The following is a 12292-nucleotide window of genomic DNA, read 5'->3' as shown; positions in this document are numbered from 1 at the left end:
GAATTTTCCATTGTTGTTTGTGGTCGTAAATTGATTCCTTTGGTATCTTTTCGGAACTGAGACACATCATTGTGTATTACCAGTCCTGTCTTCAGCTATGCCAGATTGACCATTGCTGTTTACCGGGGTGAAATATAGATTATCCCTGGCTATGGTACTGCGATCTTGATTTCTCCATGCCCAGCCATGAGCCCTCGATTTAACTTTTCGGGCCACTAATTCCAGCCTCAATCCCCATTTTTGTTATTCCACACCGGATTACCATCATCATCAAATTCGGCCCATTCAAAATATGTACACCCTTCTTTTCCAGGAACATTTCCAGCATGACACATCCAAAAATATCGACCCAAATTCTCCTTCTTTCTTTGGACAACCCTCAAGACAGTAGGTACCCCACATTTGCATTTTGGCGTGAATTTAGGATGTAATGAAGGTTTATAATCTCGATAGGTGATGTTGATTCGTCTATTTCCCGAAATTGGATGAGGATCTATGGCTTGTGCTGGTGCAATACTATGTTTCCAAGTTTCTTGCATTTCGGCATGCATGACCAACAAGGAGTTATGTGGAAGGTGAATAGCGATTTGACCTTCTGCATCGGATGATTCTTTGCTTTTTTCCGTCGAATCTATCTCCTGGGGAAAAATTTGTCGGACACGAAATTCGCGGGCAACACCCAAAGATATTGACCCAATCACCGCACGTGGTCCAAGGTAGGTGAGCTGATCGCTATGGTATCCCACACTTTCTGCGCCACCGTTATAGCAGTTCACAAATGCTGCGTTGGGTTTCCATTTTTCAGGTGATTGGTACTTGAGCTTTTGGCCATTAGGATAATGTTTTTTAATTCGTTTTGCGACTTCTGAATTGACAGCATCCTGAACTTTGGGTGAGATCTTCCTCATTTGTAGAGTTAGTTGACGAACGTCCTGCAAGTCATCGGTCAGCAATCCAAAGTTTTGAGCGCTGAATTCTGCTCACCGTTAAAAGATCACCATTATAGATATATTCAGTCTTCTGAGCCTTTTCTTCTTCCAGACTTTCAACATAAAAGCAAGCTGTGTGAGGACTCGTAACTACATTATCAAACAACTTAAAAGCCATTCTATCGAAAGTCGTTGCTTCCTTCAACAATTCCTCAAGCAAACCATTGGCTTCTTCCAACGGGAGAAAATTATGTATAATAGAACAAGGAGTATGAGCTGCTACATCTTCAGGAGAATATAAATGAAGAGTTTTGCCTTTCTTAGGTAGAGTCTTTACTCGTTTTGTGGAGTTCTCACTCGAGATAAATGTAGAAAGAGAACTTTGATATCCTACCGCGGATGATTTCTTGGCTATTGGCAAAGAGGTGGTGTCTGGATTTGACAAGGAAGCCGACGCCTTCTCGACTTCACCGTTGTGATCGAGTAAAGTTTCAAGAAGGACTTCTTGTTCAATGTTAGGATGTAAAGATGATAGTAGGGCCAGCTTAAAATCTGTAGACTCATCATCCGGAACACTGAGAGCATTGATATGTTCGATAGTGTCTGGGATTTGTGATGAAGAAGAGCCAGACAACTTTCGCTTTTTTCTTGATATAAAAGCATCCATCATAGAGAAGTATGGTATCCAGATATCTAGAGAGTGATCAGATGTTGACGGAGTACTTTTTGCTATTTGTAAGGTACTAATATCAAAAGCCAAAGATGCAAGGTGATTGACCGGTCACAGATCAGAACCGTAATATCATTCGGTAGATTTGATGTTGTCGAATGTGGTCAGCTGACTTTCATCATTGAGAAAATCGGCCCTATGAGCCGCCGATATTCTTTCGCTTGACAAACACAGAAACAAGAATGCCGAGTTTTCGGCTCGGTTCCAAAAGGTATGACTCAAGCTAAACCATGTTTGGATTTACCCCCGGATCATCTAATCACCGAACTCCTCGGTCCAGATACAAAAATCATAGTGGGGGTTCACAAGCCTTACTGCGGATAATTCATCCAGATAAGTTATGATGATAATAAGGAGTAAATAAAGCATTCCATCCATACAATTACCACATTTGATCACCACCACCACCTTTTATTTCATGACCATGTTGGAGTTTATCACTCGAGGTTTCAAGGGATCCGCTGTCAAGTACTCCCCTTTCTACGAAGATCGAATTTGTGTGGCTGCTTCCGCCAATTATGGTCTGGTGGGAAATGGGAGACTTTACAGCTTGATGTTGACGGCGCAAGGGATCCAGGTACAGAAAACGTAAGTCATGTCGGGGGTTTGAGTTCAATTTCTCTATATGCACCATTTTTATAGCTTTGGCTGACTTTTATCTTTCCCTCCTTGCAGTTTCGATACTCAAGATTCTATTTACGATTTATCATGGTCCGAATCAAACGAAAATCAAGTCGCTGTTGCATGTGGTGATGGAAGTGTAAAGCTATTCGATACCGCACTCAATGAACCATTTCCAGTTGGAAACTTCCATGAGCATAGCCGTGAAGTCTTTGCTGTTCATTGGAACTTGGTTTCAAAGGATACATTTGTTTCGAGTTCTTGGGATGGTACAATCAAATTGGTATGAATATATCTGAGTATATTCTTCTCATACAGAATATCGCTAACTCCTTCGTTATCAGTGGAATCCGAATCGCCAAAGCTCGTTGCTTACATTGCCTACACACTCTTGCACATACAGTACTGCTTTCTCTCCTCATTCTCCTTCGGTCATATCATCTGTCTCCTCAGATTCGCACTTGAGAATATTTGATCTTCGTACACCTGCCTCTGCATCCAATCATTTAGTTTCACTCATTCCAATTCATGGTCCTCCACCAACTACAGGAAGCCTAGGTGCAATCGGAAGTAATCGACAAATATTCCCTCCATCGGAAGCTCTCACACATGATTGGAATAAATATCGTGATGGAGTTATTGCAACTGCTGGTGTTGATCAAATGATTCGAACTTTTGATATTCGTAATCCAGGAGCTGGACCTATCGCGATTTTACAAGGACATGATTATGCTGTTCGAAAACTAGTATGGAGTCCTCATCTTAGTGATACACTTCTAAGCGCCAGTTATGATATGTCTTGTCGTATTTGGACAGACGGTACATCAAATGCTAGCATGCCCCGCCAACTGGGTCGTATGGATGTTCATACCGAATTCGCGACTGGTGTTGATTGGTGTCTTTTTGGTGAAGGTTGGTGTGCAAGTACTGCTTGGGATGAACGACTTCTGGTCTGGGATGTCCGTTCTGTAATGGGTCCTTAGATGTTTTATTGTGTTCTCGTTTTTTTTTTCACGGCCTCTTTTCTTCAAGTGGAGTTTGATAAGATTTTTATTTTCTACTTCATAAATGCGTACTTGGGAAAAGGAAATAAAATAATCTTATGAGTAATATGATACCACATGGATGGCGTTTTATCTTTTGGCGTAATGGATATGAAAGAGGAGATTCCTTAGGGTATTTTATTGTAGGATTTCAGAGTTCGGTGTCACTAAAATTGTATTCAAGAATTTCTTTTGTTTCTTTTGTATTGAGGTTATTGATTGTATGTTTTGGCATAGACTCATCTATGAGGTGTGTTTTTGGGACTGAAAGTGAGCATTTGCTACATTACCGTAAACTACCTAATCTAATCAAGATCCTATGTATAGTTCGTCTCAAAATGACAAATCCTACCACCGGTGTGTGGAGCTGGTTTGAGTTAGAGTTGGGATATTTGTGAATATTTGTTCCGAACAATTGCGACGTCTTTTAATGTATTAGCGCGAAAAGAGAGAAGGTATTATTGACAGATGAATAATCGATATTTGGTAGATATTTTAATATCTTAAATCATTGAGATGGGGAATATAAGACAACCGAAGCTTCAAATGAGGATAGTAAGAATACTTCGTTACAGGTACAGGACAAGGAGAAAAGATTCAATTTACAAGGGCACTAAGATTTCCACCGGAACTACCGTCGGGATGAAAATTAGGACTGCCGCGGGATGAACATCGGGACTGCTGCGGGATGAATGTCGGGACTGCTGCGGGATGAATGTCGGGATAATTATTAGATGTGCAACCAAAAAATTTTTCGGATGGAATATCTAGGAGCTAGGAGCTAGTGGGGATGTCATCATCGCTTGGTGAGGAAATTAATTCTTACACGAGGTTATGCCGAGGATGGAGGGGGTTAGAGGGGAGGTTAGAGGGAGAAGTTGTACCGAAGTCGGGACGAGGGTTGGGATTTGTGGGAGGGAGGATGAGAGTGATGTTTGTTTTGATCTATTATTTTAGGAGCGAGGGGGGGAGGGGAAAGAGAGGGAGTTGCAGAGCGGGAGAGTGGATATGTAAGACTTTTGAGATTTTTGAGATTTGTATGAGGAGGAAGAGGAGGATTTTGTGGTGGGGAAGGGAATCCTGTAGTGCTGGATTCTGGGAGGATTATAGTGGTAGGGATGATGGGGATATAGGAATATGGGTGTAGGTATAAATAGCTAGCATAGGAATCTGATGATGGTATATGAAGATGAAGATGTTTATGAGATTTTAAAAGATCATAGTAACGACGGAACTGAGAGGTGGAGTTAAAAAGGACATAGAAATCAAGGGTATGAGGAAATATGGAAAATGTAATCTTAGAATGTGGAATTTGGAGAATATGGCATGAAGCTTATGTTTGGTACTTCTCAGTGTAAGGATACAAATATGGAAGAAAAAGATAATATCCTCATATATAACCTGAAACAACGGATTCCTGGAATAGACCGACCGATGAGTTGATTAGCTCGGAATATTTGGAAGTTGAATGGGTAATATGGGGGCAAGTAACATAGAAATTGCGAGATGTGCATCTCTTTTCTTGGGTTTGGTTGATTTGATTATTACGATTGTAAGATTTACATCTTGCAAGGTTCCCTCGTGATTCTGTACTCCGCTGTCTTGATTCTTGGAGTTTTCTCGCTGGTAATTTGGTTGGGGAATAGAATACATGCCAGATTTTAATGAAGACTGCCACTAGACATATTAACTAGATGGATAAAGATACCTGAGGGACTAGTGTACTACCTGCTTCCTTCTTTTAGGCCTTTAGAGGATAGTACTGGTTCTCAATTTCTTAGTTGTCTACTCCTAGATCCCGCTTCCCCAGTTTCCCGTGCCCATCTCTCAATTCACATCTCCTTCCATTTCCCAATTCAAGCAGTATGTAACGATACTATACTAAAGGCAGCGGCTGCCTAAGGTTCGTCGGTTGGTAGTTATGGGTTAAGGCTTTATCACTGGTATTCACTTGGAAATGAAGTCGTTACTAGATCAAGTAGAATGTAGGTAAACTAATTGATAACTAATTGATAACTAATTGATAACTAATTGATAACTAAGTTGAGCACGAAGCTCCTAAACTATGAAACTACTCTGACTATATAATGAACGATAAAGGGAGCCCCTAGGAGCTTTCTGGCTCCTCAGGGCTCCTGGAGCTCCAGGAGCTTTGAGGGCTCCTAGGGCCCTTTATCACGTGATTTCTGATGGTGCGTGCGCATACGATCTTCAGGTGACCAAGATCATGTACTAATTCGATGAAATCTGATCGTGTTTGCACAAGGCCTAAGCTCCCCTAATTAATCAGTTTGCTACCATCGTAACACCATCAATCCTAATGGTAAATCGTGACAATTAGATCTTGAATTAACACAATCACAATTAAACCATCTAATATCAATTCATTCAATTGAAAATTAAAATCAACTAGACTCATCAACTGAACCGACAAAGCTATAGGAATCAATTCACCTAAATGATTAATATAACCGGGTAAAAATCATATAATATACAACTATAGTTTAATTTTTTCGATCTTTTAAATTTGATCAATTAAATTAGATAACTCTCTTTTTATATTCTTTTCAAGAGTAATTTAGATTTTTTAATCAATAGAGAATAATGATGTTTTTTTCTCTTTTTTTTTTAAAAAAAAAAAAGAAATACTTATTTTAGTAAAAGGATCTTGAATTTTAATTTTTGAAGCTCAAAGAAGAAAGGGATTCGGTTAAGTAAGTATTTAAAGAGTAGAATTATATCAACCAACTAATCACTCCTGAGACCGACCATCATGGATAGATTCTCCTAATTGCTAATTTCTCATTTCTACTCCCCCTTCCCATTCCTCAGTATACCATCATACATCCAAACATACATCCGTGAATCCAGCTCATACTCATACTCGTCAAGTAACATGGCATGGGCATGTATGTATGTATTCGAGTATACAAAGAAGTATAGATATCTAAACCACAGCTTACTTCAAAGCTCCTAAAGCAGGCCCGAAAAACCAGAACCGGATCGGAACCAGAGCGCAAAACAAAAAAAAACGCCCAAACTCCAGCCCGCCCCCAACCTATCCATTTTGGTTTCCATACTATCTATCTGCTATAGCTAATTTTTTCAAAACAAGAATTTGAATATTTCTTTCATGTATCGTACAAGCATGAGTTTGAATCTGAAATTCATCTCTTTCTTTCAATTCTTGGTTTGCATCTTGCATCCTTCTTTGAAACTGTGTGCGTACACCCAAAGTTCCGGCAAAAATAAAACAAGACGAAAAAAAAGCAGAAAAGAAAAGGAAGAGGAATGAAATGGAAAGGGAGTGGTGGTATACAAACAAAGGACTCAATCAACTTGGTATCAAGGCATGTTTAGAAGCTTGAGCCGCCGAATCCTCTACCGCCACTACCGCCACCACCAAATCCCTTTCCGCCACTTCTGTCACTTCGTCCAAATCCTTTACCTCCACCACTTCGGTTACCGCCAAATCCTCTTCCTCCACTGGATCCACGATCACCACCTCCGAATCCTCGTCCACCACCACTGCTTCCAAAGCCTCTTCCACCACCACCACCACTGCTTCCAAAGCCTCTCCCACCACCACCACCACCACCACCGCTGCCAAAGCCTCTTCCACCATCACTACTACTTCCAAATCCTCGTCCACCACCAAAATCATCGTCATCCTCGCGACTTGCGTGTCCAATATTCATGCCAGGAAGCTTAGCAACTCCTAATTTTTGCGCCATGCCAGGGCTAATCAAGGGAGGCTTTTCCCATCCCCAACCATACTTGACCATGTCATTCAAAGACATCATCAATTCTCTATTGTTTTGACCTGCTCGGCCACCGCCAATTGCTGCCATGTAAGCGTCAACTTTGACTTCACGATCAACTCTCTTTGTTGCTTGACCGACTTCATTGAGGATCTCTGCTGTAGCGGCTGGTAATTGAGCATCTTTTTTCATGTCAACAAGAGCGGTCGCTAGTGTACGATCGGGTGTGATTGGAAGGGCAGAGAGTAATCGACGAGCGACTGGAATCTCAGCTTGCGTCATGATGAGCCATCCCTCTCCTTCTTTACCTCCTCTTCCAGTTCGGCCTACACGGTGGATGTATGTATCTCTGTCCCTAGGCACACTAACTTGAATAACGTGAGTGACATTTGGAAAGTCCATTCCTCGAGCAGTAACATCACTAGAAAACATAATTGCGGATTGGGCACGACGGAACCTATCTGTAACTCTAGTTCTTCTTTCTTGTGAAAGCTTGCCGTGAATAGCAGATGTTTCAACGGAATGAAGCGAATCTATGCCCTTGAAGATCTCTCCAGCCAATTGGACACTGGCTGTTGAGTTAAAGTATACAATAGCTTTGAATGGGGAGGTACCCTCGGTGTTAGCTTTTTCTATTCCTTTCTTGCAAAGCTCGACCAAGGCTGGTATGGTGTTCTCCAAACCCACGGTAGCGGCAATCTTTTGAGGAATTCTCTCGTGAGTGGCGACATCTCCTTCCTTAACAGTTTGTACAAACTGATAACCTGGCTTCAGCGTTCTTTTAACGAGACGCATGACCTCTCTTGGAACAGTAGCGGAAAATAACAGTGTTTGACGATCAACTTCCTTGCGGTTAGGTAATAATGCCTCAATGTTTTCGATATCTTTAGAAAATCCATCATCCAAAAGTCGATCTGCTTCATCAAGAACCAAAGTTGTTAATCCTGGAGCAGATACTTGACTGTACTCATCCATCAAAAGATCTTGGAGTCTTCCGGGAGTGCCCACAAGAATGTGACAACCTTCACGTTGAACTTTTCTAAGCATCTCTCTCTTGCTTGATCCTCCAACTGCAACTTGCACAATTAAATCGGTGTTTCTTGTAATCTTGACGGCTTCGACAGCAATTTGCTCTGCCAATTCACGAGTAGGGGATATGATGATTGCGCGAATATCGGATGGTCTAGCCCTGGAATAACGTTGACGGGTTGCTAGCTCAGGACTCTTCTCAAGAATGTTTTGAATAGTAGGGAGCAAGAAACCAATTGTCTTTCCGGTACCAGTTCGTGCTTGTGCAATACTATAGCAGAAAATATTAGCATGAATTTCTTGACTCGAGGACTTTTTGATACTCACATATCAGTTCCTTGTAAGGCTTGGTTAATTGTCATGGTTTGCACTTCCGTCATGGTCTCGAGTTTCATGGTATCAGTGATTTCATTGACAACATTTGGGTGAACCAAACCATACTTGGTGAGTTCATCGAATCGATTAATGATTTTATTTTCTTGGATAACCGCAGCTTCTTTCGTGGCAACACTTTGTAATTGTGAAACGGCAGAAACATGTAACCATCTTGACTCTAAGGCGGAAATTGAAGATTTTTGTGAGATAAGAGAGAGGGTTGAAGGTCTGGTTGAAGGGATTCGAATGGTTGATGGGACTGCGCGAAGGGCTCTGGATATTGAGGCAGGGCCTCTTCTGCAAGCAGAGAACATGATCTAAAACTGATCCGTGAACGGATAGAGATTGAAAAGGTATTAAAGACAACTCAATTGAAGATATATCTTTCAAAATCAACAATATAAAGATCAAAGTGGCGATGCTTTAAAAGTGTCGATATCGCTGAAGTCCTGCAAGAAATGGACATGCGAGTTTCTCCTCCACCAGAACTTTTTTTTGACGCTAATGAGTTTATCTTTTATTCGCTAATACATAGATAGCTAGACTGGAGATTAGATGTCACGTGATTTAACTTGCTTATCCACCGCCAAGCGAAAACAGAAATGGAAAAATGCTCATCTTCACTACGGAGACGGGATAGGTAGACAGGAGATCATGTTGGATGATTATATTATTCTTTCATTGAAGAGTAAATCCTTATGTACCCAAAAGTGGCCCGACAACCGAAAAACGCCTTCTCCATATTTGGGTATCACAATCACCATTTACCGACGAAAATTTACACCACCAAATACAATCCGAAAGCCTTCAATCCTTCATTTTTTTATTTGAAGTACCATTCTTTGCACCCAACATAACCAATCCTCCACTCACACCTTCATGTACCCCTCCCGTGACACCTTCAACAACCCAAGCGGCGGCATCCGTGAGAGCTTGTCCAACTTTACCATCACCCATTCCATATATCGCTCCAGTGACTGCGAGGCCTGATTTTCCAATGGTATCAACCGTCACGATACCACGGGACAGAACTTTCTCGGATATTTTATAGGTTCTGTCGTATTGATACGCTGAAGTGAGTAGGTATTTCACATAAGGGAGAATAAACTGCAACAATATAAATAGTTGAATAATGGTAGCGGCAACACTCCTTTGGAGCAATGACGGTGGAGCGTTGCCAGCATCTGATGTTTGACTAGATTCGCGGATACTTGATTCTTCTTGTATTGATTCTACTACTTCTTGTGGTATCGAGGTTTGTAGACTCATGCTTTCCTCCGTTGATAGATCAGAAGGAAGAGCTCGGAGTAGGTAGGTCAAGGCATGGATGTAGAGCTGTCTTGCCAAGGACGTATTACTAAATCGAGTGTTTTGGGAAATTGCAGATGATTCCTTCATGGAGAGGGTAAGAAGACTGTATCCTGTTCAAATAACGATTATTATGTGTATATCTTTGAATTAGTAGCAGTCAAACCTTGGCTTGCAAATTTCCATCCAATGCCTGATTTTGTTTCCGACAATTCTATCATTTTAAGCTGTCTATTCTTTGTTGCTTGAGGAAAGTCTTCGTCTGAAAGTAGTGACTCTTCTGTGAAATAGCTATCGGTTGATTCTTCATCAATAGAAACCGAGCTTCGTGCACCGATAAGAGTCGTTGCTGATGAGGAGAATATGGATCCCGGTGTCGTTGCGCCAGATACAATTTCTTCAGATTTCCGTCCACTCACAAGTCCATATAAATTAACGGAACTCCGAATCGAAGGAATGCGAGGTAAACGTGATTGTACAATTGTAGGAAGCATGGAGTAAAGCATTGAAGCTTCTTTTGAAGTTGGAGTAAAAGTGGGAGGATATTGTTGATTCTGCATCTCAAGTTCCGAATCTTGAAGTGATGTGATTTCGTCTTGATGTAGATATACCTCCTTGGAAATATTTCGTTTGGAACGACGGGTGAATCGTGAGTACATTCTATAGCGCAAAAGATGTTTCCAAAATAAAATGAATGTACGAAAGTAGATGATTTTTTCCAAATGTTGAACTAAATTGTTGCAAGCAACCGTTTTGTGGACAAAGGATGATGGCTGGTCGAATACGGTCTAGGTGTAGAACGATTCCGGAGTAGTGGTAGCTAGTTTCAATTTAGCCCAACGTAAAGCGTCGTTGTATTAAATCAGAGTGGTAAGAAGATTCGATTCATAGTATGCATCTGTGTATATATAAAAAAGAATTCGAGGATGGATGAATAAATGCTGATTGCGAGATTGTTATGAAAATGAGAGAAACGTCCATGAGACGAGAGGCCCGAATATTTCTCAGGAGACGATAAGAATGCTCGTTGCTATCGCAAAAAAAAGTTAAAAGTTGAAGGTTATTTGCATGTGAAAGTTTCTAAATTCGGCTGATCGTCACGTGGATGAAACATAACCAATCATAGATCAACGTGCATGAAAGCAATTCTTCTGGTGGGACAACGGTTGGTATTTTAGTTCACTGCAAAGATTCGGACGACACTGATATGAAAATGTGGTGAATAAGTCGATAAGTCATTTTCTGATAAGTACCTAGGTAAATCCCAAGGGCGTAACCCGGGACTACGATATCATCTGATTATCAAAAGATGCTCTCCCACTCCGCTACCGTCGTTCAATCCAGCCGGATGCGTTTCCCCGCCTCCCCATTCTTAACGAAGAGAGATATATTATTCTGGAACAACGTATTGCGGATCTGTCGCTCTCGAGTTTGCCTTGTAGATATTGATATCATCCCATTCAATCCCTTCAAAGCATCTTAAGTTCACCGGATGGATATTTGGCCACCTTTCCCGTTGCGCTGGTGTCCACGATTCCCAAGTTTTTGGTGATTTAGACACTGCACTCATGTCCTTGTCAACGTCGACAGTGATTCCACAAGTTGAGCAGAATCTGAAGACGTTATATCCCTGACCAAACGAATAGTTTGTCAAATTCGATGTGCCCGAAATGACCACTTGGTCTTTCCTGGCATAACTGATGACAGTGCCAAGCTATACATTTATTAGTAGTGTACTAATGTGTTAATGGAATCTCCTTGAGACAACACTTACTCGACAACAGATACTACAGTTGCACTCCTGAATAAATTCATGTCCCTTTGTGAGAGGAGCTTGAGTCTTGAATGCGATGGTAACCGCACCACAATGACAACCACCAGTATACAGCTTCTCATTTTCGAACTTAGCTGTTGGTAATTCGCCACTGTATTTCGGAGCAACGGATTGCGGTTCACGATTAAGGCCATCATGTCTTAAAATTCAACGTTAGAGCTTTCTACAGACTGAATCAAATGGTTGGGTTCTGCTCACTTATTAACTGTTAAGGACCATTGGTCAATATCTTGAAGAGAATTGACCTAAACGTGATAATCAGCCATCAACCTTCATGAAATGTGTAATATTATCCCAACCCACATTGATACCATTATCCCTTCCCGCTGGAGTATTGTAGCGGAAACCTTGTACACCTGTTCCACATGTTGGACAAAACTAGGTCGATGAGCATAGTTTGAAAGAAGAGAATGGTGAAATTACCCTATGAGCCATTGAACGTGGTCCGAAATGATATTCCTTCAGAGTTCCCTCACCCTTGGTGATCTCAAAACAGCCTTCACCAGGAAATACCCATCGATATCCTTTTTTGAAGCAGATACTGCAGTTACATTTAGTAACAGTAGTTATCTCAGGCATTTTGATTATAAATTTAAAATCACCGCAATGGCAATTGCCATGGTAGGTTTTCAGTTCGGGGGTAGTCTCTGACATGCTGAGAT

The 12292-nt window shown here is 41.2% G+C and overlaps 7 protein-coding genes across 7 annotated transcripts; 3 read left to right on the top strand and 4 right to left on the bottom strand.

The window, feature by feature from the left end:
* Positions 1 to 227: 227 nt before the first annotated feature.
* On the bottom strand, positions 228 to 1596 carry SS1G_03040 (hypothetical protein; the record flags this gene model as incomplete). The annotated part of the gene is made up of 2 exons (XM_001596767.1): positions 228 to 932; positions 985 to 1596. The coding sequence occupies 2 exons, from the start codon at positions 1594 to 1596 to the stop codon at positions 228 to 230; spliced, it is 1317 nt and encodes a 438-aa protein (XP_001596817.1).
* Positions 1597 to 2077: 481 nt separating this feature from the next.
* SS1G_03039 (hypothetical protein) lies at positions 2078 to 3263 on the top strand (the record flags this gene model as incomplete). The annotated part of the gene is made up of 3 exons (XM_001596766.1): positions 2078 to 2247; positions 2335 to 2563; positions 2625 to 3263. The coding sequence occupies 3 exons, from the start codon at positions 2078 to 2080 to the stop codon at positions 3261 to 3263; spliced, it is 1038 nt and encodes a 345-aa protein (XP_001596816.1).
* A 903-nt stretch (positions 3264 to 4166) lies between these two features.
* SS1G_03038 (predicted protein) lies at positions 4167 to 4653 on the top strand (the record flags this gene model as incomplete). The annotated part of the gene is made up of 2 exons (XM_001596765.1): positions 4167 to 4256; positions 4579 to 4653. 2 exons carry the CDS (start codon positions 4167 to 4169, stop codon positions 4651 to 4653), a joined length of 165 nt encoding a protein of 54 aa, XP_001596815.1.
* A 2026-nt stretch (positions 4654 to 6679) lies between these two features.
* On the bottom strand, positions 6680 to 8802 carry SS1G_03037 (hypothetical protein; the record flags this gene model as incomplete). The annotated part of the gene is made up of 2 exons (XM_001596764.1): positions 6680 to 8384; positions 8441 to 8802. 2 exons carry the CDS (start codon positions 8800 to 8802, stop codon positions 6680 to 6682), a joined length of 2067 nt encoding a protein of 688 aa, XP_001596814.1.
* A 493-nt stretch (positions 8803 to 9295) lies between these two features.
* Positions 9296 to 9886, bottom strand: SS1G_03036 (hypothetical protein; the record flags this gene model as incomplete). The annotated part of the gene is made up of 1 exon (XM_001596763.1): positions 9296 to 9886. One exon carries the CDS (start codon positions 9884 to 9886, stop codon positions 9296 to 9298), a length of 591 nt encoding a protein of 196 aa, XP_001596813.1.
* A 273-nt stretch (positions 9887 to 10159) lies between these two features.
* Positions 10160 to 10297, top strand: SS1G_03035 (predicted protein; the record flags this gene model as incomplete). The annotated part of the gene is made up of 1 exon (XM_001596762.1): positions 10160 to 10297. The coding sequence occupies one exon, from the start codon at positions 10160 to 10162 to the stop codon at positions 10295 to 10297; it is 138 nt and encodes a 45-aa protein (XP_001596812.1).
* Positions 10298 to 11186: 889 nt separating this feature from the next.
* Positions 11187 to 12209, bottom strand: SS1G_03034 (hypothetical protein; the record flags this gene model as incomplete). The annotated part of the gene is made up of 4 exons (XM_001596761.1): positions 11187 to 11510; positions 11571 to 11769; positions 11829 to 11875; positions 12054 to 12209. 4 exons carry the CDS (start codon positions 12207 to 12209, stop codon positions 11187 to 11189), a joined length of 726 nt encoding a protein of 241 aa, XP_001596811.1.
* Between the last annotated feature and the right edge of the window lie 83 nt (positions 12210 to 12292).

Source organism: Sclerotinia sclerotiorum, genomic scaffold (assembly GCF_000146945.2).
Source record: "Sclerotinia sclerotiorum 1980 UF-70 scaffold_3 genomic scaffold, whole genome shotgun sequence".
Classification (NCBI taxonomy): domain Eukaryota; kingdom Fungi; phylum Ascomycota; class Leotiomycetes; order Helotiales; family Sclerotiniaceae; genus Sclerotinia; species Sclerotinia sclerotiorum.
The sequence above is the reverse complement of the archived record's forward strand: the minus strand, read 5'-3'. Positions and strand labels throughout refer to the sequence as shown.